The 27985-nt window shown below is 40.0% G+C and overlaps 1 protein-coding gene across 2 annotated transcripts; it reads left to right on the forward strand.

The window, feature by feature from the left end:
* The first annotated feature begins 120 nt into the window (after positions 1 to 120).
* On the forward strand, positions 121 to 27920 carry pah (phenylalanine hydroxylase). 2 transcript variants are annotated; one of them, XM_080291435.1, is made up of 13 exons: positions 121 to 281; positions 1302 to 1421; positions 17704 to 17887; positions 21626 to 21714; positions 22125 to 22192; positions 23523 to 23719; positions 24106 to 24241; positions 24355 to 24424; positions 24611 to 24667; positions 25493 to 25588; positions 25933 to 26066; positions 26148 to 26263; positions 27487 to 27920. In XM_080291435.1, exons 1-13 carry the CDS (start codon positions 210 to 212, stop codon positions 27528 to 27530), a joined length of 1383 nt encoding a protein of 460 aa, XP_080147561.1. In that variant the 5' UTR covers positions 121 to 209; the 3' UTR covers positions 27531 to 27920. The 2 variants fall into 2 exon arrangements, with proteins under 2 accessions (XP_080147561.1, XP_026002152.2); XM_026146367.2 differs by having other exon boundaries at positions 123 to 281; positions 1299 to 1421.
* Positions 27921 to 27985: the final 65 nt, after the last annotated feature.

Consider the following 27985-nt stretch of genomic DNA (forward strand, 5'->3'; position numbering starts at 1 on the left):
CACACAACAAGAACCAGATGTGCCACTTTAGTTCTGTTTCACAACAACCATCCCATGACATATCGATGCAGAGGGGGTGTGGTGTCACGTGGACCGGTGTTAACCAGGAATGGTTTTTAAAGGAGCGCTCACAGAGGAGCTTTCCCGAGATCTCAGCCCAGCATTAGCATACACACAACTACACACTTCCTACCTGGAGGACGGAGAGGATGGACGCTGCATACAAGAGGGTTAATGGAAACTACAGCCCAGAAGCAGAAAAAGGGGACCAAGTCCCAGGGGTAAATCTGACTTATAGCTGACTTAAAAGCCATTTGTGTTTTCTTTCTTTTAGCACTACATTCAATTTTGTCTGTTTATTTGTGTTCTTTTTGTGGAGGTTATGCAAAACAAACAGCCTTAAATAGCGATTCAAACCAGTGCGTTTTTATTAAAACAACAGTATGGCTGGGCAGAGCTAGAAAATTCGGGGTACAAGAGCAAACAAAGCAGAGAATTACAGTGAATAGAGGTGAAAAACAGCTGACGATAATGGAAAAAGTCAGAGTGCTAAACAAATGCAAGAAATGTCCCTACTCTGCAGGCTTCTGTTTTTGTTTCTGAATGACAAAAGCACCCTTTAAGTTCTTTTTTATAATCAAATAATTAAAGCTACAGGTAACTTTTTGCCAGATGGACCACGAAGTTAATATCTTTAATATCAGTTTGAGCTCTGTGTATCCATTTATTTAACTGACATCAGATTTCATAAGCAACATATTAGAAATCTTTAACTGGAGCCTGAATAAAAGCCATACAAAAGATGTAGAAATTCAGTCACCTGTTGAACTCTTGCAGTCAAAACTGTCCTTTAAAAGCTTAATTTTATGTGGGTTCCTTTTAAAAAAGCATGGGACATGTTCAGTTTAATAAATAATTAACTAGGTTGTTATTTCTTCATCTGTATTTACTCATCTGTAAAACATCTGTAGAAGAAATGAGGGGATGTGTTGGGTTTTTGTTTGTGTTTATCTGAAACCCTCTTTGAATATGGCTGAGTGTGAAGCTTTGAACTTTACGCGCTGCCCTGGATGGCTTTAAACTACATAACATGCTCTCTAACAGCATATGGCAGGCAGACAAAAGGAGAGCCAAACACTATTCTAACAATTTTTAAATTCATGATTCACATCCCCGCACTAAAAGTGAATCTGTTGCATTTTTGTAATAGCTTTGCATTAACAACACTGTATGCACGACTTCATCCATGTTGTATTTTTATATAAAATCTGTATATTTATCTTAAATACGTCTCTCAGCAGAAGAGAAGGGGCTCCATGTACCTGGAGGAGGAGACCAACAATAAGTCAGAGGTGATCTCCTGCATCTTCTCCTTAAAAGAAGAGGTCGGAGCTTTAGCCAAAGCCCTGAGGCTGTTTGAGGTAAACTTTTTATATCAGTGGACAGCCCTGGGTCCTAATGGGGTTCAGTGACAAACTGAATGCTAATGATATTCATGTACCTTTCAATATCATTAGGATTTCTAACTTGTTCATTTAGTCATGGAAAGCAAAATTACAAGCAGCTCTTCCAGTAATAAACCATAGGTTGTTAAATTAATGTGTGAATGGTTCGGTATATTAATCTTTATTTATGACAGTGTCTGACTATTGTGAAATGCATTCAAGAAGAAGAATTTATTTTAAAAAAATATTCCATCCATCCGCTTCCGCTTATCCTTTTCAGGGTCGCGGGGGGGCGCTGGAGCCTATCCCAGCTGTCATAGGGCGAAAGGCGGGGTACACCCTGGACAGGTCGCCAGTCTGTCGCAGGGCTAACACACAGGGACAGACAACCATTCACACTCACATTCACTCGCACATTCACACCTAGTGACAATTTGGATTAATCAATTAACCTATCCCCACAAGCTGCATGTCTTTGGACAGTGGAAGGAAGCCGGAGTACCCGGAGAGAACCCACGCAAACACGGGGAGAACATGCAAAATCCACACAGAAAGACCCCGGCCTGATGGTGTAATTGAACTCAGGACCTTCTTGCTGTGCGGCAACAGTGCTAACCACCATGCCACCGTGCTGAAAAATATTAAAATGTGTTTAGCATTGTCAGTACTTTGAACATTGTGCCTCTTGGCTTTCTTGCAGAAAATTAGATTCATAGGGGACCATTAAATGAAGAGCTATAGCCAGCCACTGGTTGCTGGTTAGGTTCCGAAGAGTGGTTCTGACTGGACTAGATATAAATAAAACGCTTCAAGCAGCAGCTATAACTAAATAACATTTCATCCATCTATATATCCATATTCCTCATTTCTGGTTTTTATATCTCACATTTATATCTTATTTGTTTCATCTGTGTCACCAGTGTTTCTAAGTAGCTAAGCTTCAATGTGTGCTTTAATCTTACTAATTAGCATTTTATATTTCATTTGTATTTTCTATAGCACCTTAATTCAAAGTTTTTGTGAGAAGATAAGATAATATAATAGTATATAATATAATACAATAGTTCTGATCTCACTAAGAATTTATACTATTTCTTTAATCTATATTACTTGATTCCACTCTTTGTGGCTGTGAGCTGGCTAAGCTAAGTCTAAGCTAAGCTATAACCATAAGCTACTTACCTTGTTAGACTAACAGGAAAACACCCTGGATGCAGCCCACACAGGAACACCCCCAATCTCTCTAAGCAACATTTTACCATCAAATGGGTGTCTCCTGATTCAAGGTTTTGTAAACAGCTAAATATATGGTAAGCTAAGGTACATCCAGTAGCTAGTTTGTGTTAAGTAGCAACAATTTGGCTGGTCTAACTGAAACAAACTAATAATGACACTGATTGAAATAAATTCACATTTCTATATTATATTTGTTAAATTTTTAAGTTTTATTTTTAAGCTAAGATTTATTATATAGGAAAGTACAATGCAAAGTGGGGGGAGCTAAGCTACCTTGTAAAATGCTAACTCATGCAACAGCTAAGCTAATGCTTAGCTAAACTACATTCACTATTTAGTTAGCTTATTTTAGCATTAGAGTAATCAGTTTAGCTTAATCGAACAAAGTCATGCTAGTAATACCTACAATTTCACCACATTAAAATTCTATGTCTGATATATTTAATCTATATGATTCAATTTCTACTCTTTGTAAGAATGTAAGCTAAGTGACAGGTAAACTAATCCTGCAATAAGCTACCTTGCAGGGCTCTAGACTAACTTTTTGCCATGGGCATACGGCACAAAAGTTAGGCGTACACAAATTTTATAATAATTTATATAATATAAATGTGTTTTTCTGGATACACTGTGCTTTTTCAGCATTCAAAGATTGATGACACCGTGTCAGAGCACTGGCTATGAATTTCAGAAGGATCAGGCCTTAACTTAACAGAAAAGTTAGCAATAGTTATTTTCCTATTACAGCTACATCCACGTCTGTCGTGCCTAGGCTGCTCACTAGGGCTGGGTATCATCACTGATTTCTATAATCCATTCGATTCCGGTTTTCAAAGTCCCGATTCGATTCAACTTAGCCTCAGACAGTCAGAAATATTATAATTCTGATCATTTATCAGTACTGACTACATCAGAATTGTGAACATCACAGCAGATGCCTTTGTGTGAAAGTAAGTGAGAATAAAACACAGAAAAACATGAATGAGATTTTCCTGGTCTGGCTTTTTATAGCAGATAACCTTAAAAATATTCTACAATGTTCTGCATATAAAGTTTAAATTTCTTCAGTATTGAACAACAGAAAAAATAGGCTTTCTTGTCCGAGGTCATTTAAGTGAAAAAAAGAAAAGAAAAAGACAGCAGCCGACAGCGCTGTAAACAACGGTAGACTGGTGGGTAATAAGCGAATGAATAATACAGAAAACAGAGATTGGAGACAGGAAACTGTTCTTGAAGTACAGAGTGAGAGAGTATAGAGAGTATAGAGAGAGAGAGAGCTAGCTGTGCATGAAGTGTGATTTTAATAGTCGTGGAAGCAAACAGCAAAATTCATGACCACATTGATCAAATGTGAAGCGCAGTTTGCTGCTTCTTTTGCTGCTGGCTCTGTGAATTTTGGTTGGAGAGAGACAAAACCTACAGCTCAGAATCAACGCAAAAAGACGTAATCACAGCGCAGACTGGACGCATCAGAATCGCTAAGCTCCGATAGCGTGTCCGTCTACAGGCCGTCGGGTGAGAAAGCCGAGAAAGACAAAGTTGATTCTGAGTTCTGTGATTACGTCTTTGTGTGGAATCCGTGTACCTGCTCTCATTTGCTGTTTGGTTGTTGTTTAAATGGTTTTGTGAGCTTTAATCTGAGAATCTGCCGTTTCTGGCAAAACACAGTTATATTTAAAAGTCGATTCAGGATTTAATGAATTGATATCGCTTTATTCAAGCTACCAGAGGTGGGACCAAGTCATTGTTTTGCAAGTCTCAAGTAAGTCTCAAGTCAAGTCTCAAGTAATGTCAGGCAAGTCAGAGTCGAGTCTCAAGTCACTGGTGTAAAAGTCCAAGTAAAGTCACAAGTCTGAAATTTTGAATTTCAAGTCCTTTCGAGTCTTTAAAAAAAAACGAAAAAAGAATGTTGCAGTTATGCTAAATGTAAATATTAGACCATGTAATTTTTAAATCTGTGTTTTTCTCAACACATGACAAAATAGTGAACTTGGAAAATATACACAAATTGTGAAATTGCACCTCTTTAAAATGCAGCTCAATTAAACCTAGCTCCAAGAATAATTTTCACCGACAGTTCTGAGATAAGCTGCATGTTATTCTTGGATGTGCTTGTAGGACCAGCTTTAAAATCGCATGACAAAAATATCATACACATTAAAAAAAACTGCATCACCAACGTAGCCTGGACAACATTTGCTAGTTAGATGAAGTCAGCTATCTCATCGTAGCATATTTATATGCATATTTATAATCATACGGTTCTTGGAGTGAGTGCACACACTCATGAAGTTTAGTAACTTCAGGTCACTGCAACAAGCCCAGGTACAGTTTACCGACGGATGGGTGCAGGACCTTGAAATGCACCGTGTAGAACGAAAGACCATCGTACGTATCATAAGTTTACCAGTCTCACAAATCGTCGTCATAAATACACATTCGTTAACCGTTTATTAATATAACCTTTGAGCTCAACGGTAATTAATTAGTAGTGGAAATAATTTCTGGTACGCGTTACAGAAATGTAGCAGTGACAATAATACTGTATGCTGTAATCGTACTGGGCAATTAGTGATACAAAACAACTGTTTTATCCTGTGAATAAAAGTATGTTTTTGTCAATGTACCATAATAACAGAAGCGAAACACAATATTGTGTCAGGACAATTCACTATTTATGCACAATAAACAAAGGAGCATAGCGCGACAATTTCTGTTCAGCGTCAGACTTGCTTGTAACCTATATCACCAATTATGTTATGAAAATGACGCATTAACTACAACAGAAGACTGACCTTTGTGGAAATGCTTGGAGCAGACTAACATGTGAGCTGGAGTGTTCTGGGACGTTATATTTGGTCTTTGAATGGCTGCGATCCAGGCCATCCGTCGCCTCTTTGTTACTTCGGAAACATGGCTCGAACAATTTCTCTTCAACGACGTAATCCCATAACAACCGATTTCTTTACCCGTCGGCTTCCCGTGGCTGTCATGTGACCGGCTATTGCAGTTAATAATACAACAGCTTGCCATTTTTTGTGTTTCTGTTTATCGCTGTATAACTGATTTCAATTAAAAGCCTGCGTGCGCTAGTACCTCTTGCCACGAGTTCCCAGAATCCTTTGTGGTTCTACCCCAGAATGACATCACATTTTCAATCTCTATATGCATGTTACATTTTATATTTGGGGTGAAATATCAAGTCTTTTCAAGTAAACCGGTTCAAGTCCAATTCAAGTCCCAGGTCATTGGTGTAAAAGTCTAAGTCAAGTCACAAGTCTTACAACATTTTTTCAAGTCAAGTCTAAAGTCATAAAATTAATGACTCGAGTCTGACTCGAGTCCAAGTCATGTGACTCGAGTCCACACCTCTGATAGAAGCCACTAGAAACAAACTATTCCAGCCTAATTGATGACATTTATGGCATTTGTTTTCTGTGCTGACTGATATGCTGCTCAGTGCTTTGCTGCCTGCTTTTAAATCAGGTGTCACTCTGAACATAAACACAAGCTACATGTGATGTCTCTGATGTGTATCTGTTTCTACCCGTGCTGATGCTAGCATGACTAAAGCTAGCCAAGCAGCAGTAAATATGTGAAGCAAGGCAGAAGGATATACTCATCAAACAAACAGGATCATAAGAATATAAAACCACGAGCACTACAAATGTAACAGAAATATGTTGACATAAAATGGCATGTTATTTGAAATCTACACGAAACAATGACACAACTACTTTTTTTCAATTTTTTCAATTTATTTATTTTTTACCAATTGTCCAAATTAGTCTGTGATTGGCCTTAGTGTGACAGAAATCATATTTATATACAACTAAATATGACTCAGCAAACATGTTATAAATGGATGATTCCTCACTTGATGACGAATGATCCATTTCCATATTTGCTGAGTCTTAAATTTGATGTCAGTGAACTTTTCAGTGGTTGGTGTTAAAAAAAAGCCCCCAAATCCCCTATGAGCAAGCACTTGGCGACAGTGGAGAGGAAAAACTCCCTCTTAATAGGGAGAAACCTCTGACAGAACCGGGCTCAGGAAGGGGTGGCCTTCTGTCTTGACCGAGAGGGGTTCAAATGTTCACTGACAATTTAGTTGTATATAAATATGATTTTTAGGACTTGATGTTGACACCAATTATGTGAAATTGGGGACGCGCACAGTTCCGCTTCTTCTTGTTCTTCTTCTTCCTTGGCGGAATCTCTGGCAGGCTCTTGACTTCAGTCTTGAGTTCAGCCACCTTGACATTGAGCATTTTCTGTTTGTCTTGTAGACTTTGCAAAGATTCCTGTACAGAAAATGCAGCTGACTCTTCTTTTTCTATCTTCTGTTGTTCTGTGGTGTCTTTTTCTTTCTGAGGCTCCTGCAGAGACCTTGCAGTGGATGGCCGTGAGTCCTCTTTTTCCATCTTGTCCTGTTCTCCAGTCTCGTTTTCTTTCGGAAGCTCAAATTTGTGCATTTCATTTGCAGCAGTGGAATTTTGTTCTTTGTGCTGCTGTGGGATTTTAAGTGAGGAAGCTTTGGCCCCTTTCAGCTCTCGCTCCAGAGACTCTAGCTTCAAATCATGAAGGGCCTTGTTGGGGCAGAGCTGGGATTTCAGGTCACTGATTTCCAGGTTGAGTGTCTCCTGCTCCTGCCTATGTTTAACGGCCTGCTCTTCAAGCTGATTTTGAGCAGCTAGGAGCTGTTTCTGGAGCATCTCAATCTGCTCTTGCTGAATCCTACATTTGAGCTCAAATTCAGCCTCCTTAGAGGACTTCAGTCCTACAGAGTCAGTGTGTGAAGCCTCTGTGGTTGGAGTGGCAGACTCCACACACTGCTCTGTGGTAGGGTGGCTGATTTGGTCCTGCAGGGTAGCAATCACCTCATCCAATATGACCATAGCTTCATTGTCACTTGCGAGAGTGTCTGTCTCACTGATGTCATAGGTCTTATTACTAGAAGCCTCTTCCAGCTGCTCTATGAGGCCTTTGATCGTTTCCTCGTGATTTCGCTCGTTCTCGTGAATTTCTTCACGAAGTTTGTTCACCTGAAGCTGGTGATAAGAGGCCCTCTTGTTTGCACCTACCATTTTACCGTAAAGGTCGTTCTGATGGTATTGGGAGGCTTCCAGTTGGTGTCTGAGAGCAGCAATCTCGTGCCAGGGATTAAACGGGGGTCTAAATGTGGGAATGGGTTGATATTCCCAAGTCCCTCCATTAGGCACAGGGTTTGGTCTGCTGGGGTTCTTCCCATTTCTCTCTCTCTCCATGTCCTCCTTTGCATTTGAAATGGGGAGGGATTCAGCCTTTTCTTTTTCAAGAGTGGCTCCAGAGTTTTTTTGCATTTCTTCATTTTTTGGGTTTGCTCCATCAGCCGTGCTGTTTTGAGCTTCAAGAAGAGCCCGGGCATATGCCCGAGTAATTGCTCTTCTTGGTTCTTCAGCCACTCTTTTCTGTTTTTGCTTTTTTTGTTTCTTTGGTTTCACAACCGTTTCCTTTGGTGGTTGTGCCACAGGAGACTTTTTAGTATTTGGTTGTGCGGCTTTATCAACCTCAGGTTTTGGTGTGATGACCATTTCTATTTTTGCTTCTGCCATTGTAGATGCGTCAGCGTGTGCGTGTGCGTTTCTCTGCGTCCGCCTTGTCTTTGTTTTAACAACCAGGTTGCTTTGTGTTTCTGCCATCCGAGATCCACTAAAGTTGGTTGAACGTCTCCCCTATTTATAGGGTTTTCCAGTAGAATGTGCACTGTGACATCACAGGCTGTTCCTGTGATGCGCTGTTCCTTTGAAGTGCCATGATTGGAACAATTCAAAATAAAATGCCCACAAACCTAATGTAAAGGAAAGGCTTTTATTTTGTAGCACATACTGAATTAACACTATAAAAGCTACTCTACAGGAATTGCAGTAAAAAATAAAACAAAAGCAAAATATGTTTTTTAAATGGTTGTTAAAAAAACTAACCAAAGTAGAAGACAACTGTTTAGTGGAAAGTAGTCGACATTCTAGAGATTCTCAGGCATAATAACTTCTTTCATAATTTAAACAAGGACAGGTAGAAAACGTTCATATTTAGTGAAAGATATTTATTAACATTATCCAATGAGAGTTACTGAATGTCTGTAGGCAGTGAGATCTTGGTGGTTGATGAGGCGACAGAATGTCATCTATGTTTTGTTTTACATTCAGTTTCAATGCTGAATCTAAGAAACAACAGACTGCAGAGGGAGACTTTAATAGAGGTTTACTAACTCTTACTATCATATACATTGTGGAAAAATCTGTCTTTATTTAGCATAATATATTTGTTATAAGCACTAAATATGTTTTATGATTAACTGATGAACACTAACGTACCAAGCTGAAAATTCTGCTCACCAGTCAGCAGCTTATATTCACAAAAAACGGATAAATCTGCGATCCATGCAACTCTAACCAGCAGAGGTGGGACCAAGTCATTGTTTTGCAAGTATCAAGTAAGTCTCAAGTCTTTATCCTCAAGTCAAGTCTCAAGTAATGTCAGGCAAGTCAGAGTCGAGTCTCAAGTCACTGGTGTAAAAGTCCAAGTAAAGTCACAAGTCTGAAATTTTGAATTTCAAGTCCTTTCGAGTCTTTAAAAAAAAACGAAAAAAGAATGTTGCAGTTATGCTAAATGTAAATATTAGACCATGTAATTTTTAAATCTGTGTTTTTCTCAACACATGACAAAATAGTGAACTTGGAAAATATACACAAATTGTGAAATTGCACCTCTTTAAAATGCAGCTCAATTAAACCTAGCTCCAAGAATAATTTTCACCGACAGTTCTGAAATAAGCTGCATGTTATTCTTGGATGTGCTTGTAGGACCAGCTTTAAAATCGCATGACAAAAATATCATACACATTAAAAAAAACTGCATCACCAACGTAGCCTGGACAACATTTGCTAGTTAGATGAAGTCAGCTATCTCATCGTAGCATATTTATATGCATATTTATAATCATACGGTTCTTGGAGTGAGTGCACACACTCATGAAGTTTAGTAACTTCAGGTCACTGCAACAAGCCCAGGTACAGTTTACCGACGGATGGGTGCAGGACCTTGAAATGCACCGTGTAGAACGAAAGACCATCGTACGTATCATAAGTTTACCAGTCTCACAAATCGTCGTCATAAATACACATTCGTTAACCGTTTATTAATATAACCTTTGAGCTCAACGGTAATTAATTAGTAGTGGAAATAATTTCTGGTACGCGTTACAGAAATGTAGCAGTGACAATAATACTGTATGCTGTAATCGTACTGGGCAATTAGTGATACAAAACAACTGTTTTATCCTGTGAATAAAAGTATGTTTTTGTCAATGTACCATAATAACAGAAGCGAAACACAATATTGTGTCAGGACAATTCACTATTTATGCACAATAAACAAAGGAGCATAGCGCGACAATTTCTGTTCAGCGTCAGACTTGCTTGTAACCTATATCACCAATTATGTTATGAAAATGACGCATTAACTACAACAGAAGACTGACCTTTGTGTAAATGCTTGGAGCAGACTAACCTGTGAGCTGGAGTGTTCTGGGACGTTATATTTGGTCTTTGAATGGCTGCGATCCAGGCCATCCGTCGCCTCTTTGTTACTTCGGAAACATGGCTCGAACAATTTCTCTTCAACGACGTAATCCGATAACAACCGATTTCTTTACCCGTCGGCTTCCCGTGGCTGTCATGTGACCGGCTATTGCAGTTAATAATACAACAGCTTCTTGACATTTTTTGTGTTTCTTTTTATCGCTGTATAACTGATTTCAATTAGTTAGTTGCGTGCGCTAGTACCTCTTGCCACGAGTTCCCAGAATCCTTTGTGGTTCTACCCCAGAATGACATCACATTTTCAATCTCTATATGCATGTTACATTTTATATTTGGGGTGAAATATCAAGTCTTTTCAAGTAAACCGGTTCAAGTCCAATTCAAGTCCCAGGTCATTAAAAAAGTCTAAGTCAAGTCACAAGTCTTACAACATTTTTTCAAGTCAAGTCTAAAGTCATAAAATTAATGACTCGAGTCTGACTCGAGTCCAAGTCATGTGACTCGAGTCCACACCTCTGCAAGCTACTCACCTCCCACTTCCACCTGCACTTTCAAATTCAAATCAAATTCAAATTCAAATTTTTATTTGTCACGTACACAGTCATACACAGTACGATATGTAGTGAAATGCTTGGACAACTGCTCGTGACCTAAAGAAAACAAAAAAAGGAAAAGGCTATGAATAAGATAGGAAATAAATATGAAAAATTAAAAAGGGTAAATTTAACTAGGAAGGAATAAAATATAAATTAAGGTTAAAAATGAAATAACTGTACAACACAAATTAGAATGAAGGGTAAATTTAACTGGGAAGAATAAGACAAAATATATAAATTAAAGTTGAAAATAAAATAACTGTACAACAAAATACACAATATAGAACTATATAAGAATGTATGAAGAAATCTAAATATAAATAAATATATACACAATAACAGCAGCTGTACAAGTATTAACCGGAAATGAAGAATATAGTGACCAGTGTTGTGCAAAACCAAAGTCCAGAAAGTCCAGTGTGTGTGTAAGAACTGTATATGTGGGTCAGTACTGTGTGGTGGTGTGATTGAGAGACCGTATCGCCTGCGGGAAGAAGCTCCTCCTCAGTCTCTCTGTGTTGGTCTTCAGGGAGCGGAATCGCTTTCCTGACCTCAGCAGAGAGAACAGTCTGTTGTTGGGATGGCTGAGGTCCTTCACGATCTTCCTGGCCTTGGTCCAGCACCGCCTGCTGTAGATTGAGTGCAGGTCAGGGAGCTCGGAGCGGATGGTGCGCTCAGCTGACCGCACAACCCTCTCTAGAGCTCGTCTGTCCTGCATGGTGCTGTTCCCGAACCAGGTTAAGATGTTTCCCGCCAGGATGCTCTCTATGGTGCACGAGTAAAAGTTCCTGAGCACCTTGGAGGGCAGTTGGAAGTCTCTCAAGCGTCTGAGGTGGTAGAGACGCTGTCGGGCCTTTTCACCACGGTGTTGATGTGACAAGACCATGACAGGTCCTGCGTGATGTGAATTCCGAGGTATTTGAAGCTGTCCACTCTCTCCACTGGGCACTCGTTGATGACGGGGGTCTGGTAGTTCCTCTCCTGCTTAGTGCTGAAGTCCACTATCAGCTCCTTTGTCTTACTGACGTTTAGAAGGAGGTTGTTCCTCTGGCACCAGTTCTCCAGATTCCTAATCTCCTTCAGGTAGGCCGTCTCGTTGTTATCAGAGATCAGGCCCACCACGACGGTGTCGTCAGCAAACTTGATGATGGTGGTGGAGCTGGTAGTGGCCACACAGTCATATGTGTACAAAGAGTACAGCAGGGGGCTCAGAACACACCCCTGGGGGGCTCCAGTGCTGAGAGTGGTGGAGGCTGAGACATGTCCGCCCATCCTTACTGCCTGTGGTCTGCCAGTTAGGAAGTTGGAGATCCACTGACACATAGATGAGTTGAGTCCCAGATGCTCCAGCTTGGTGGTGAGTGTGGAGGGAATTATGGTGTTAAATGCAGAGCTGTAGTCTATGAAGAGCATTTTAACATAATTCCCCCTTCTAGTGTCCAAGTGAGTGAGTGATGTGTGGAGGAGATGAGAGATGGCATCGTCTGTGGAACGATTTGGACGGTAAGCGAACTGTAGTGGGTCCAGTGTGTCTGGTAGTGAAGAAATGATGAAGTCTCTGACCAGGCGTTCAAAGCACTTCATCACTACTGAGGTGAGGGCTACAGGGCGATAGTCATTGAGAGAAGCAGGGTGGGGTTTCTTCGGGACAGGAACAATGATGGACTCTTTGAAGCATGTGGGGATCACCGACTGAGATAAAGAGATGTTGAATATCTCAGTGAACACAGGAGCTAGCTGGTATGCGCAGTCTCTTAGGATACGACCTGGGATGCCGTCTGGTCCTGCTGCTTTCCTGGTGTTCACTCTCTTGAAGGCTCTCCTTACTTCATGCTCGGAGATGACGAGCACGTTTCCGGTGCTGGCAGTATCTTCCTGTCTGCAGCCGTTAGCGCCGCTAACACTAGCATTGTTGGAGACCTTAGCTGCAGCCTCGAAGCGAGCATAGAAAGTGTTCAGCTCGTCTGCCAGAGTCACGGCCGCGTTCGTCATACCGGTTGTTGGTGCTTTATAGTCCGTTATTGTCCTTAGTCCCCGCCACAGGCTCCTAGAGTCACTCTGTTGGAGTTGTGACTCTAGTTTCCTCCCGTAGCGCTGCTTCGCCTCTTTCACCGCCCTCCGCACGTTATATGACGCGGCTTTGTACGGGTCCATGTCCCCCGTCATGAGTCCCGTGTTGTAGGCAGCGGTGCGGGATCTCAGAGCGTCGCGGATGGTTTTATCCACCCACGGCTTCTGGTTGGGAAACGTTGTGATAGTCTTTGTCTCCACGGTATCATCCGCTAGTTTCCCGATGAATCCCACAACCGCTTCCGTAAACACGTTGACGTCATCGTCGGAGCTGTTTCTGAACATGCCCCAGTCTGCGTCATCGAGTGACGCAGACTGGACTTTCAACTGGACCACGGCCAATCAGAGAGGTCCCGCCCCTTACTATCTCTGATTGGTTTAGTCCACGATAAGGGCATAATGTGTGTCTGTTGTTGACCACAGGGAAGGTTGCAGATTTTTTTTTTTTTTTTTGCTACCCGAACAGTTGGTCGCACAGGTGCAACCAAATGGTTTTTTTTAGTCGCACCACTGAAAAATTTGGTCGCATTTGCGACCAGATTGGTCGCACTCTAGAGCCCTGCCTTGTAAGATGCTAAGCTATGGCAGAGCTTAGCTCATGCTAAGTTACAACCAACAGTTCGTTAACTTATGTTAGCATTATAAGAAACAGTAATGACTTGCCTAATGACCACTAATCTCTCTAAATAACATTTGAAATCCCATTTGGTTAATGTATATCCCCATGACTGCACTCTGTGTGAGAAGCTAATCTGGCATAGTTTTGGAAGGCTGGTTTTGCTTAATACTAATTACTACTAACTGTTACAAATGATATATATGAAAATGTTATTGATCAAATGTAAAAATGTTTCTGGCAAGGATCCTTTTCTTTTTACACTTTGGCCTGTGCAGATAAAACAAATAAGAAACAGCTGGCTTCAGTGAGATTGGTATCTGTCCATCTTACTTAACTCTGGGCCGTGTTGCCAACTCCTCAGTATTGAAAATCGCTATTGGCTGTCCTAAAAGTCGCTAGAAGTGGCTAAATGATGTCATCGCCTAATTTGCATAATTGGTCATGCTAATGTGATTGTAACCTACATTGTTGGAGAGAGGAATAACATCGTGGAAGAGACATAAAGTGAATAAAAAAAACGTCCTAAATGCATTTAGTTTACTTAGAACTACAAATTAAATTTCTTTTAGCAATTTTTGTGCTTTTTTTAATGTCACAATTCCAACCCTGCTCCTTTACCCGGGCTTGGACCGGCAAAAGTGACCCGAAATAGGCACTCTGGTGGAGTTACTTTGTGTGTGTGTTTTCCGTAAGTTTTAAACCTTGTGATCCACAAAACAGCATAAGAGTAAAAGAAGAACTGACTGCGTTACAGTCAGTGTGGGAGCAGCGGCTTCGCTCATGCGCGATTCATTTGCACTTTGGACGCATAGGTGTGAACATCTTCTACCCTGATAGCAGCTGGGGGAGGACTATCCTCCACCCGTGAGCACTGTGGAACGGGCGAGGTGCCCACGGCAGCACCCGCTGCTTGTTGAGAGTAAAAGCGATATGCGCTTTCACGTCAAAAAGTCGTCATAAATAAGTCTCCAATAACACCAGAAAAAGTCGCCAGATTTGCTAGTCGATTTTTAGAAAAAAAGTCGCTAAGGGGGTCTGAAAACTCGCTAAATATATAAATATATCGCTAAGTTGCTAACACTGACTCTGGGGGGAGACAATTTGTCAACCTGCTCCTTTAAAAAAAATGGTTCATGACAAAGCAGTTATGTTACGATAAGTTAATGATTAACATTAAACAAAACAAGCCACATGAGGAGACACTAAAAAGTAAATCCTGGGAATGTTCCACTTTAGTACATAATTTATACTAGTCATGTCATTTAAATACAATATGGCTTTTGGCGAGGGGAAAGAAATGTACAAATAGGCTAAGCGCTTTGCGGTGTAGTTTTCATGCTCCTGGCTTTTTCTGACTCTTTAAAGGAGGAAACTAAACAAACAGAGCTTATCTCACATGTTTGTATATCAGTGGTTTGCAAACATGGCAGGTGCATCATTGATCTCAGCTGGGGGTAGTGATAAAGAACCAGGCAAATGCTGCTAGAAAATTCTCCATTCTTACACGCTGCAAACTGATTGCTGTGCTGTACCTATGTGAAAGTAAAGTAGTTTACAACATACTATGCTGATGACTAACAGCTGTTTTTATCTATAAATTCTTCTTTATGTTTTGTTAGGAAAATGGGAAAACGGTAGAGCAGTTTCTTGAAACATGTATGGAAATATAATGAGCTTAAATTTTTTATGACGATCTTTATTCTTCAAACCACCTGAAATCTCTTAGGTAAAGTCTTTACGTAGTCTTCAGGGATAGTTCTCCAGGCTTCTTGAAGGACATTCAAAGCTCTTATTTGGATGTTGGTTGCCTTTAGATGAGCTCACACTGCTCTAAATCACTGATAGTGCTCCATTGTGTTTTTCTGTCCAGGTTTGGTTTTACAGCATTGACATTTTTGGGATCATTGTCACGCTGAAAAATGAATGGATCTTGAATGGATGAGAGTTGAAAATCTGATTGTATATTTCTATATTTCTTCATAATCACATTTACAGTTTTGACAGGATCTCCACCACCAAGGCTTGAAATCTAGCCCCAAACACATTAATTTGATAAACAGTCTATGTTGTGGAATCTGTGCATACAATGGTACTTAATGGTTTGTCGTACTTTTGCACATTTACCAAGGAAAATCAGTTTGATGTGTTATTACACAACCTGTTATTGCTTAATCCTTCAAATCCCAACAACATCAGTGCGTCATTGTGTTGTTGTTTCTTCTCATATCGATCTAAATTGCCTCTGCGTAGGTGACTACGTGCTCGTGGTAAATAGCGACTGGCAGCACCTTCATTGTTTAATCTTTAAATCTGACCTTCTTTTAAGTATCAAGTTTTAATTTTTTTTAAATACATTTTGTATTAAAACACTATCATAACATATAAAACCAGCCATGAAAATTATGTTTTCAGTTCATGAAAAGCATTTTTGTGAAGAAAATGTTTTCTTTGTTTAATTTAATTTTCCACATTTTTGTGGGTGGAGATGTGGCTGTGTTGACTCTGATCAATACCAAGTATGTGCCAAATGCTTGTCTCAAATGCAGCTGTAAACATCAGGATCCCCTTTGAGCCTATGAGCTCCCACTCTGCCGATCCTCCCCCTGCTCCACCCCTCATCCTCCCACTGCCCTTAACGTTTCAATAAAACACGCCAAACGACCCCCAAACTATCAACAGACCCCATTCTTGCCCAGCTGTGATGTAACACATGCTGAGTCCACTCACATGCTTTAAAGTAAATGATGCTGTAAAAAACAAAGCTTCAAGAGTTTGTGCTCCAGGACTTCATTTTTCTCTCCTGTTGTGTGTGTGTGTGTGTGTGTGTGTGTGTGTGTGTGTGTGTGTGTGTGTGTGTGTGTGTGTGTGTGTGTGTGTGTGTGTGTGTGTTTTTTACTGATATATTGAAAACGACTGAGCCATGTGCTAACGTTTAGCCACACAGCTTGGACAACCATCCTGTGTTCATTCAGAGAGCCGCTCATAAAAACTGCCGGACAGCTTATCCACCCGGGTTTCAGCGCACATGTGACACAGCGGCATGGCTTTCTTGTGACGAGTCATGCTACCAACTGACCTTGACCTCAGCTGGGGTTATTGTCACCGGCGTCACAGTGAAGGGACGGCTCGGAGGGGTATAGAAATGTGGCAGATTTGCCGCTGCACTATATTCGCTTCAGGACTTGGAATGGTTATGTTAAGCTGGACCAGGCTGCCAGTGGCACGCACATTGAATTATTTCTCTTTGTAGTCATGGACAGATTAATTATGATGACAGGGACACAGTTCTCAATCCCAAACTAATTAAAAATCAGAAACTAAATCTGTCAGCTACATATACATATCATATTTTCTGTGGTGGCCTCACGAATGATTTGATGTATCACATTTTTTTAATTTATTAACAAAAATTTAAGTAATAATATACAGTAATATTGGGTTTTTAATTGAAAAACACAGTTTTAAATCTCTTCAAACAAATGAAATTCAAAAAATGCCATCGTGGTCTCATCTTTGGTCGTGTCTGTAGTGACTCTTTGGGGGGGATGCAGAACCACATGACCCGTAAAAAAAAAGCTGAATAGGATCCAGATGGGAGAAAACGTGATGTTGGGTTGCCTACGCCCTCCTCTGCAGCCTATAGCGGACCAAACAAATAACACACTCCCTCCAAAAAGTTACATAAACGTGCACAAAAACAAAAGCACATTTAGGTGAAAATTACCATATAAAATTCATTCACATACAAGCCAGAACTATTTTGCATGTTAAGATCAAGTACAGTTCTTGAATTTCAACCATAAAACTCTGGAAACTTCCCAAGGGTTCCACAGTTGTGTACTAACTATTACAACATGTCCCACACGTCTTTACTAAGAGAATGCATCCAGTGTCTGGCTCAGCGAGTTCCAGCCAGCTGACCTGTGGTCTTCACAAAGTCTGATAGAGTGCACTCTAGTAGTTTACTAACAGCACACCACCCTCTAGTGATAGCACAAAGGCAGTGCTGCGGGACAATTTTCCACCTTGTTTTTTATTAGAAATCCCTCTCAAACAAATTTAACATTTCCGTATACAAAATACATGCGTGGATGAGCGTAAACATAAAGACATAAACAGCTGACACCCGCATGCCAACATCTTTCTTTTTGCAGGAGAAAGGCATTAACCTGACACACATCGAGTCCCGTCCATCGCGCATGAACAGTGAGCAGTATGAGTTCTTCATCAGCGTAGACTCCTCCTGCTCTCAGGCCCTGGATGAGGTCATTGACTGCCTGCGCACACAAATCAGCGGCCATGTGCACGAGCTAACACGCAGCAAAGAGAAGGACACAGGTTAGTGAGTAAGTTGTATGAGGATGTCCACTGAACAAGAGCACCTTCAATCAGCAACATGATGAAATTATTAAATGTGAATTTATGTTGCATGTGAATGTCAACTTACAGATATATTCTCGTGTTTAATATGCCAGTCATTTCAGCCTTTAAGTGCTAAACAAGCAATGCAATGAAGTTTTAGACTTATAAATCAAAATCTGAGTCGCTTTTATTTTTAGCCAAAGGATGGCACTAGGTCTCCAAAATGATTACAAGAGGCACATGAATACCTGCAAATAATTAATTACAAGCCATTTGATATTAAACAAGGTCATTCATTGCAAAATAACAAAAAATGTAGCACAATGGGGATTATCTTCTGGGGATCATAAATGCTTTTTGTCAAAGAGCCTTTTTCTTCATCTATGTAATTTTTAAGTTTTTAAGAGTATACCCTGGTCAGGGTATACTCTGGAACCAGATGTACAGTGGGGCAAAAAAGTATTTAGTCAGCCACCGATTGTGCAAGTTCCCCCACCTAAAATGATGACAGAGGTCAGTAATTTGCACCAGAGGTACACTTCAACTGTGAGAGACAGAATGTGAAAAAAAAAAAATCCATGAATCCACATGGTAGGATTTGTAAAGAATTTATTCGTAAATCAGGGTGGAAAATAAGTATTTGGTCAATAACAAAAATACAACTCAATACTTTGTAACATAACCTTTGTTGGCAATAGCAGAGGTCAAACGTTTACTATAGGTCTTTACCAGGTTTGCACACACAGTGGCTGGTATTTTGGCCCATTCCTCCATGCAGATCTTCTCGAGAGCAGTGATGTTTTGGGGCTGTCGCCGAGCAACACGGACTTTCAACTCCCGCCACAGATTTTCTATGGGGTTGAGGTCTGGAGACTGGCTAGGCCACTCCAGGACTTTCAAATGCTTCTTACGGAGCCACTCCTTTGTTGCCTGGGCGGTGTGTTTTGGATCATTGTCATGTTGGAAGACCCAGCCTCGTTTCATCTTCAAAGTTCTCACTGATGGAAGGAGGTTTTGGCTCAAAATCTCACGATACATGGCCCCATTCATTCTGTCCTTAACACGGATCAGTCGTCCTGTCCCCTTGGCAGAAAAACAGCCCCATAGCATGATGTTTCCACCCCCATGCTTCACAGTAGGTATGGTGTTCTTGGGATGCAACTCAGTATTCTTCTTCCTCCAAACACGACGAGTTGAGTTTATACCAAAAAGTTCTACTTTGGTTTCATCTGACCACATGACATTCTCCCAATCCTCTGCTGTATCATCCATGTGCTCTCTGGCAAACTTCAGACGGGCCTGGACATGCACTGGCTTCAGCAGCGGAACACGTCTGGCACTACGGGATTTGATTCCCTGCCGTTGTAGTGTGTTACTGATGGTGACCTTTGTTACTTTGGTCCCAGCTCTCTGCAGGTCATTCACCAGGTCCCCCCGTGTGGTTCTGGGATCTTTGCTCACCGTTCTCATGATCATTTTGACCCCACGGGATGAGATCTTGCGTGGAGCCCCAGATCGAGGGAGATTATCAGTGGTCTTGTATGTCTTCCATTTTCTGATGATTGCTCCCACAGTTGATTTTTTCACACCAAGCTGCTTGCCTATTGTAGATTCACTCTTCCCAGTCTGGTGCAGGTCTACAATACTTTTCCTGGTGTCCTTCGAAAGCTCTTTGGTCTTGGCCATGGCGGAGTTTGGAGTCTGACTGTTTGAGGCTGTGGACAGGTGTCTTTTATACAGATGATGAGTTCAAACAGGTGCCATTCATACAGGTAACGAGTGGGGGACAGAAAAGCTTCTTACAGAAGACGTTACAGGTCTGTGAGAGCCAGAGATTTTCCTTGTTTGAGGTGACCAAATACTTATTTTCCACCCTGATTTACGAATAAATTCTTTACAAATCCTACCATGTGAATTCATGGATTTTTTTTTTCACATTCTGTCTCTCACAGTTGAAGTGTACCTCTGGTGCAAATTACTGACCTCTGTCATCATTTTAAGTGGGGGAACTTGCACAATCGGTGGCTGACTAAATACTTTTTTGCCCCACTGTACTAGATTATGTAGCAGACCATCGAGTTGACATTAAATAGTTGATATTTTAGTACAAAACACAGTAAACCTCGATGTAGATGCTTTGTCGAGCCTCTGGGGAACCTTGATGTCTGTACCAAATTTCATTGCGATAGACACCAGTGATCATCCTCTGGGGAAATGTCATTACCGTGCTTCATGTTAAGCCACCCAAGAGATGTAAATACGTTTCACTACATATACATACCTTTGAGCTGATTCTGATAAAAAAGGAAAATATGGGCGTATCCTCTGGGGACCCCTGATATCTGTACCAACCTTCATAGCAGTATATTTGAATTCAACACATAAATGAAAAGACAGCAGCAACAACCTATCCCGTAATAATAGAAGTAGTAGTGGTAATATTGTGCGATGTAGATTAAAGATTTTGGTAATAGAGGGAAATTTAGGGTATATTCTCTGAGAACCAGAAACAGCTGTGGTTAAAAAAATGAATAAATCTAAAAAGCTGACACCACTACAGCTGAAATGATCCATTTATCAACCAGGCCTGGTGCTGGGTGTTGAGCTACACCAGACTTAGTAATGGACAGCCAGTGTCTCCCATGAGAATGATGGCCCACTGCCCCTTTTATTAGTTGTTTCCAGAATGACATTAGTTTAGCTACTGAGGACCAACAGGCCCGGCAGGAACAGAAGAGTTTAGTGTCTCCGCCCCAGACTAACCCAAGGACAGAGAACATGCCAAGGTCACGGCAGGCTGAGACAGACAGGGCCACCATGGATCCCCCTCTGACCTCAGCATAGACTCTGTGGCGTACTGGTCAGGGTCAAGTGGACAAGGAGGATATTTATGGCCAGTTTTGGAGACAGCCTAAACAGCTTTATTGTCTCTGCAGGGGCCTCAGGCTGGACCACACTGCCCAAATGCAGATTAATGATTGTGCCTCACTGTTTTTTGAGTGTCATAAATCCATATGAATAAGCAGATGCCCCCCTCATGTACAGCTCTGTTGAGTGTCAAAATGCCACAGCACTGAAACAAATTTTGCAGGCAAAACGCACACAAGACTGTGTAACAATCATCAATATTAATGTGAACTGCAGCCATTTATATAAGTCAGGAATAAAAAAATATTCAGGCTTCAACTGATGATCATTTCCTTAAATGAAAGTTTTTTATTAAGCGCTTTTTACAGACAGCCACAAAGCGCTGTACACAAAAAGTAAAATAAATATGAGCATTAAGTGCCATAATAGTCAAAGAAGAAAGATACAATAAGAAACAATAAAATAAACAAGTTGTTTTAAAATAAATAAATAATCTTGGGATCAGATTTTCTGCAGAATCTCTGAAGCAGACACTCAACGCACAAAGTGTGGCGCAGATATGTTGGTTGACTCCTTTGAGCGTAGTGGGTATAATAAACACAAATACAGTCATTAAAAAAGTATTTCTGTATTAATATGACCCCACTTGGTTATTGTAGTTGTTGAAATAGCTTGGCCACTTGACTTATCTCTGCATAATATGACAATAAAAGGGCACAGAGATGACCTTTAACCCTTTACCTAACACTGAATATCCCCTTCAGACACTGCACGACTGGTCTGTTTGATCCAATGTTGACTTAAAACATAAATTATAAGTACTTAATGACTGCTGTTATCCTCTAGTGCCATGGTTCCCCAATGATATCCAGGACTTGGACCGTTTTGCCAACCAGATCCTGAGTTATGGTTCCGAGCTGGACGCCGATCACCCGGTAAGGACCGACTCATCCACCGCCACATCCTGCCTCTGCGTGTGCACATGAATGCACGTCCACTCACGTCCACTCACGCCCACACGCTTGCTTATGAAAAGCAGCGGAGATGACAAGGCCGCACTCCGCCATCCATTCTAATGGAAACTATCTACACACACAAATTGATGTCAGTGCTTTAATTGAGCCCCTGTAATTATAGATAATTGCTCCCTTTTGCCACTGACATTAAAGCAGAATGCATTCATCATAAGCTGAAAAACACTCTACAAAGGCTTCATTTGAATATGTATGTGAGTTTGGCCTTCCCAAAGGATTTCCACCTTTGATTTAGCTCTGAGTGGCTCTGCTGCAATCATGAGATCTAACATGGCTTTTATTTGTGTGTGTGTGTGTGTGTATGTTGTCAGGGCTTCACAGATCCAGTATACAGAGCTCGCAGGAAGGAGTTCGCAGACATCGCCTACAACTACAGACAGTAACTACTCCTACTTAATATATTTATGCTCATAGAGACGTTATGGGCTGAGTTTGAGTAATAGTGGGTTTAAAGGATCACCTAATCAGGAAGTCTTATTCACATGTTGGTCAAATGCTGCAGACAAATGATGAAGTGAACTTTCTCATTGGAATAAACCAATATGTTTTTAAAAAAGAGTTTACTGTGTAGATAATTTAAAAAAAAATTTAAGTTATACTGTAGCTTTAGGGTATAGAGAGAGTATCGAAGTCCAAAACAAAAACACGGGTGAAGTAAAAGGGAAAAAAAACCAACAAAAAATATAAACTAAAAATATTTTTTTGTCCTTTTCTTCACAAAATTCAGTCTTTCTTTGTGAGGTTTTGTTTTGTTGATTTTATTGACTTAATATGTTGTAGACCTGCAGAGTTTTCCACTTTTGTGGTAAGGACATTGAGTCTACATGTACTGAAATGTGCTATGTAAGTTAAATTGACATTGATATATTTATTCAGTGATAAATTATTTATGAGAAAGCTGTTACAAATTAAATTATTGCAATATTTCCTAAAGGAATTGCAATATTTCAATTTTTTGTTATATAATAGATTATTAATAGTATCATATTATATTTTTTCAAAATTTCTAAATGCTCATTATATCATATAATTATTTATTATTTTTATTTAATTCTAATTTTTATTTTTGTACGGGTTCTACTAATTAATTCAAGCCTTTCTATGGGCTGTTTTTATTGTCTTTTCTGCCGTGACACAGCAATTACATAAAGAATTCTATATTTATTTATTTCATTAAAAAATACTATATAATTATTTATATAATATATAATATATGATATTTATATATGATATATTACCACTATATCATATTTTAAATTATTTTTTATGTAGAAAAAATTACCACATTTATTTTTTGATGCTACCACTAAAAATCCTCCACATCAGACATTAGAAAAACTCTACATATAAAACTACAGCCATGGTGAAATTTTTATTGCCGTTGATGTAGACGCTCAAAAGCCATCAATTTATTTTTTAGTAATGTTCACATATAACCGATAAAATGTCTAAAACATGGTTTTAGCTGGGTCGTTAGTTGCTGAGTGAGACTTACAGGAGCAGCAAGTAAAATAAAACTGATATTTTTCAGGTTAGAAAACAGGAATAATGAGCTGTGGCTCAAAGGTTTGTTGGGTTCAGGGAGACTTGGGGAAACATCCACAGAAAAACTGATTCGATTTAAATCTAGAAAAATTTAAGGTAAACACAGTGTGGTGATGTTAGTGTTTATCAGGGAAACATAACTTCTGTTGTGACTGCTGTTCCAGTGGACAGTCCATTCCCAGGGTGGAGTACACAGAGGAGGAGAAGGCCACCTGGGGCACGGTGTTCAGGGAGCTGAAGACTCTGTACCCGACTCACGCCTGCCGTGAACACAACCGCGTCTTCCCCCTGTTGGAGAAATACTGCGGCTACAGGCCAGACAACATCCCACAGCTCGAGGACGTCTCCCGCTTCCTGCAGTGTAACTCCACACCTAAAAAAAACACTTGTTTTTTTATCACTCCGAGGTTAAAATGCAGACATTTGAAAGACTATGTTTAATAATATAATTTATAAATGCACACTATTAAAAAGCTGCTAATTACTGCCTATAGATGGCAACAAAGCTGCTATAATATGTAAATTCTCTTCTAATGATTGATAGAAATAGACAATCTCTTTCTGTTATGAGTCACGCAACATCACACAGTCCATGAAACCCAATGCATGAGTCATCATTCAGTTCATTTGGCTGTACAGACCCCCACTTCCTCTTCCTCCCTTCCTATCAATGCATGCTCTTATTCAACTCAAGCAACAAAACGCTCAGTGTCTCATCTCTTTCATCTCCCCACCACTCTCCTGCAGCATGCACAGGTTTCCGGCTTCGCCCCGTAGCCGGCCTGCTCTCGTCCCGTGACTTCCTGGCTGGACTCGCGTTCTGCGTCTTCCATTCCACGCAGTACATTCGCCACGGCTCCAAGCCCACGTACACACCTGAGCCGTGAGTGTCTCAGTGTATAAAGCTAATAAAAAATTACAGGTGAAGTAAAATCTTCCTTATTACAAGGAAGTAAAGATTTCTAAATTAAAGAGCAAATTGTGTTTCTAATCCAGGGATATCTGCCACGAGCTCCTGGGACACGTTCCTCTGTTTGCTGATCCAAGCTTTGCGCAGTTCTCACAGGTAATATTAAAGAGGAGAATTAACACTTTACTTTTTCCCTTTTCTATTATTCAGATTAGACCAAGAGTGATATGAATTCCTGTGCTGAGGCAAAAAGATGACAAATCTCAGTTTCACCAGTTTATCCTGGCCTTGTCTGACAGCGTGAGCAGCTCCTCTTAACCCATGTGCTTTGATCCCACACAGGAAATTGGCCTTGCATCTCTCGGAGCGCCGGATGAGTACATTGAGAAACTTGCTACCGTGAGTACTGTGTACAAGGCAAACAGCGGTAATAGATAAGAGCCTCTAATTACAAAAGATTGGATCAATCTAGACCACATTAAATAACCTGTTTCTTAATCTAACAGGCTATTCTGACATGTCGCTGCAGGATAAACACAGGTTTAATTAATAACATTAATTACAGTCCTCTTTGCTTTATAGAGCCTTTGGATTGTAAATATAAGAAGTGCATTTTGTCCATGACACGTGTTTACCTTGTTATGACATGGAAAAAACAGTTATTGTATCTTAATGCAGAAATTGGTCAAGACGAGCTTGAATTAGTATTAAGGCTTTCTGTTGATAAAGTAGTACATATATGTATATATATGTCTAGAAATATCAAGACATATATGCTGCTAAACACATTTATTGCAACTCTTTCAGTACCTCCAAAATCATGAATAATTTTTTTTAAAAGTTCATTATTAATATTATATCTGTATTTAATATTCCTATTTTTAAATACTCTGAGTAAAACAAGAGATAAAATGTGATCTAAATCCTAGAGTTTATTTGAGATTGTGTATATCAGAAGCAAACCTCAAGAATCTTAATGACAATTTATATTTTTGTCTTACATAAGTAAATATAAAAAGGAATAAAAAAGAGTGGAGAAATATTAAGAGAATAATAAAAAATAAATAAAAACTTACTTTACATAGTATAAAAATGCAATTTTTATGTCATCATCTTGTTTAAAATAAGATATTTTTTCCTCAGATTTCCTCTGAAACCCAAAGCTTCCTTTCCTTTTTTTTTTACTGCAAGTCACATTTCATGACCCAGGTGTGTGTCCCTCAGGTGTACTGGTTCACCGTGGAGTTTGGCCTCTGTAAGCAGGGCTCTGAGATCAAAGCTTACGGAGCCGGCTTGCTGTCTTCATTTGGAGAGCTGGGGGTAAGAGGAAGCCGAGTACAGCGATGACATTTTGCTTTCTGTACATTATTTTTATAACACATTTGCCTTATTGCACAACAGCAGGCAGTGGGTTAGTGGTCCACTCGGGTTCAGGTTTAATGTGTCACTGGGGGAGTTGCTCAGCAGGGCGGTGGTAAAGTGGTTCAGTGGGTAAGCACTCAGGTGGGGGCAAAGACTTCGAGGTCATTAGCTGCTGTCAGCAGAGGATGTCCACTCAAGTCAGCAGAGTCTTAAATCGTGCCGCACTTCCTGTTTACAGACAGGAATAGAGATGCTCATTGAGAAAATAAAGCAGTGAAAAGAAAAAAAATTTTTTCTTTCAGTACTCTCTAACAGAAAAGCCCAAACTTATGCCTTTCGACCCCGAGAAGACGAGTGTCCAGAAGTACCCTATCACAGAGTACCAGCCGGTTTACTTTGTGGCAGAGAGCTTTGAAGATGCCAAAGAGAAAGTCAGGTAGGACAATTTTTAGTTTTTTAGTTGTTCTAAAATTTACAATGCATGCGAGTCTTTAATCATTCACATCTCTCTCTGCAGGAAATTTGCAGGCACGATCCCCAAGCCTTTCTCAGTGCGCTACAACCCCTACACCCAGAGCATCGAAGTGCTGGACAACACCCAGCAGCTCAGGAACCTGGCTGACAGCATCAACAGTAAGCAGCTTTGGTCAAATTACTTATGACTAGTCGTCTGGAAATATCAAATAATAGATGTCTGAACGTGAATGAATGTTTGACTTTGAGTGCCTTAAATTTAAACACCAAGCACAGTGTGGATTTGTTATGTACAGTGACCCCAAACTCCAAAAAGCACGTGCAAACTCCAAAAGTTTGTACGTGTTTGTCTAGACCTGAACACAACCATACAATCAGCCAAAGGCCCACAGACCTGGATGTATACACTCAAAGGACTAATCATGGAAATGCATGCAGTGTGAGACACAGGTGAAAATAATCAACACAATGAAATGGGCAGGAAGTGGAACCAAAACAAGACCTGGGAGTAAACCGTCAAAATACAAGAGAAACAACCCAAATGACACAGGCTTTTCTCACCTCCAGTTTTTACCTCCTCGTCTCCTCCGTCCTACAATAGAATAAAATAGAATGTTTATAGTTAGATGTTTAGATGTTTATATAAAGATGTATTTATTTTCATGTGTACAGTGGTAATTAGGTGCAATTTGAACACTATATAAAAACACTATATAAAAACAATAAAGTATATGAAAATATATTAGACATAACAATAAGTAAAAGATAAAAAGTAATCTTTCTCCGATATTACAGCATTTATTGCTTGTACAGCTCTGGGATAGAAACTGTTTTTCAGTCAGTTTGTCTTCATTTTATTTGTTCTGTACTGTCAGCCTGACGGTAACAGCCAAACACTAGCTGCCCATGGTGATCGATCCATTGTGATATTATTAACCTCTTTGAGGCAGCAGGAACTGCCTGATCTTTCAGACATAGGAGGGGGCATCCAGTGAATTATAGGACTGTGTGGATGTTGCAGCAGAAACATAGAAACAATATGTTAATATGACCTCTGTGGAGCTGTGGTAGAAGGACATTAATGGTCTTTGAGAGATGTTCTTTTTGAGGGTCCTCAGGAAGTAAAATCACCAGCTCTGTGGTGTTTTTACACACTAAGTTAGTGTTATAGCTTCAGTGTGTAAAAGTAGGCAACGTGCCACACAGTATGGTGGGATGACTCTTTAAACAGCTCATGTGTGCAATTAAAAAAATACTCCACCATATTGTGAATGTTATTAAAAGCCATAAATAAATAAAGTCCATAAATATGAAAGCATGCGATGAGCATTAACATACAGCAGTAGTTGCTCCTCTGACTCTTCTATTTTCTTCTGTTTCAGGTGAGATGGGGAAATTGTGCGAAGCCCTGCGGAAGCTGGAGTAACAGGACAGGAGATCAGACTTGGAGAACCCTCCTGACAATTTCTTCTTGGCTTCTTTAAACGTCATGCTTAGAGATTCAACTTCTTTGTATTAAAACACATACGCAAGTCAGATAGTGACCATATTCTTAGAATTCAGGTAATAGGAAACATGGGCCCGTTACTTATGGAGAATAGTAAGTTTATAACCTCATTAATGTTACGTGAAGAATAGCTTTTCAAAATAAGAGCATTGTATAATAAACATTTCTTTGTTAGCTAACTGCAATAATCAGGTTATTATGCTTTTCAAAATGACAGGAGGCTTTCTGTTATTATATTTCATTTAATCTGGATTAATTAAATGTTTTGTATATGCATGACAGTTTTTAATAAATATCTCTGTACTCTGACTGTACTTCCTGTGTCTACTGTCAGCTAATATTCCTCTAGTGAGGGGAAAAAACGAATGCCCACT

The sequence above is a fragment of the Astatotilapia calliptera genome, chromosome 17 (assembly GCF_964374335.1).
Source record: "Astatotilapia calliptera chromosome 17, fAstCal68.1, whole genome shotgun sequence".
In the NCBI taxonomy this organism is placed as follows: domain Eukaryota; kingdom Metazoa; phylum Chordata; class Actinopteri; order Cichliformes; family Cichlidae; genus Astatotilapia; species Astatotilapia calliptera.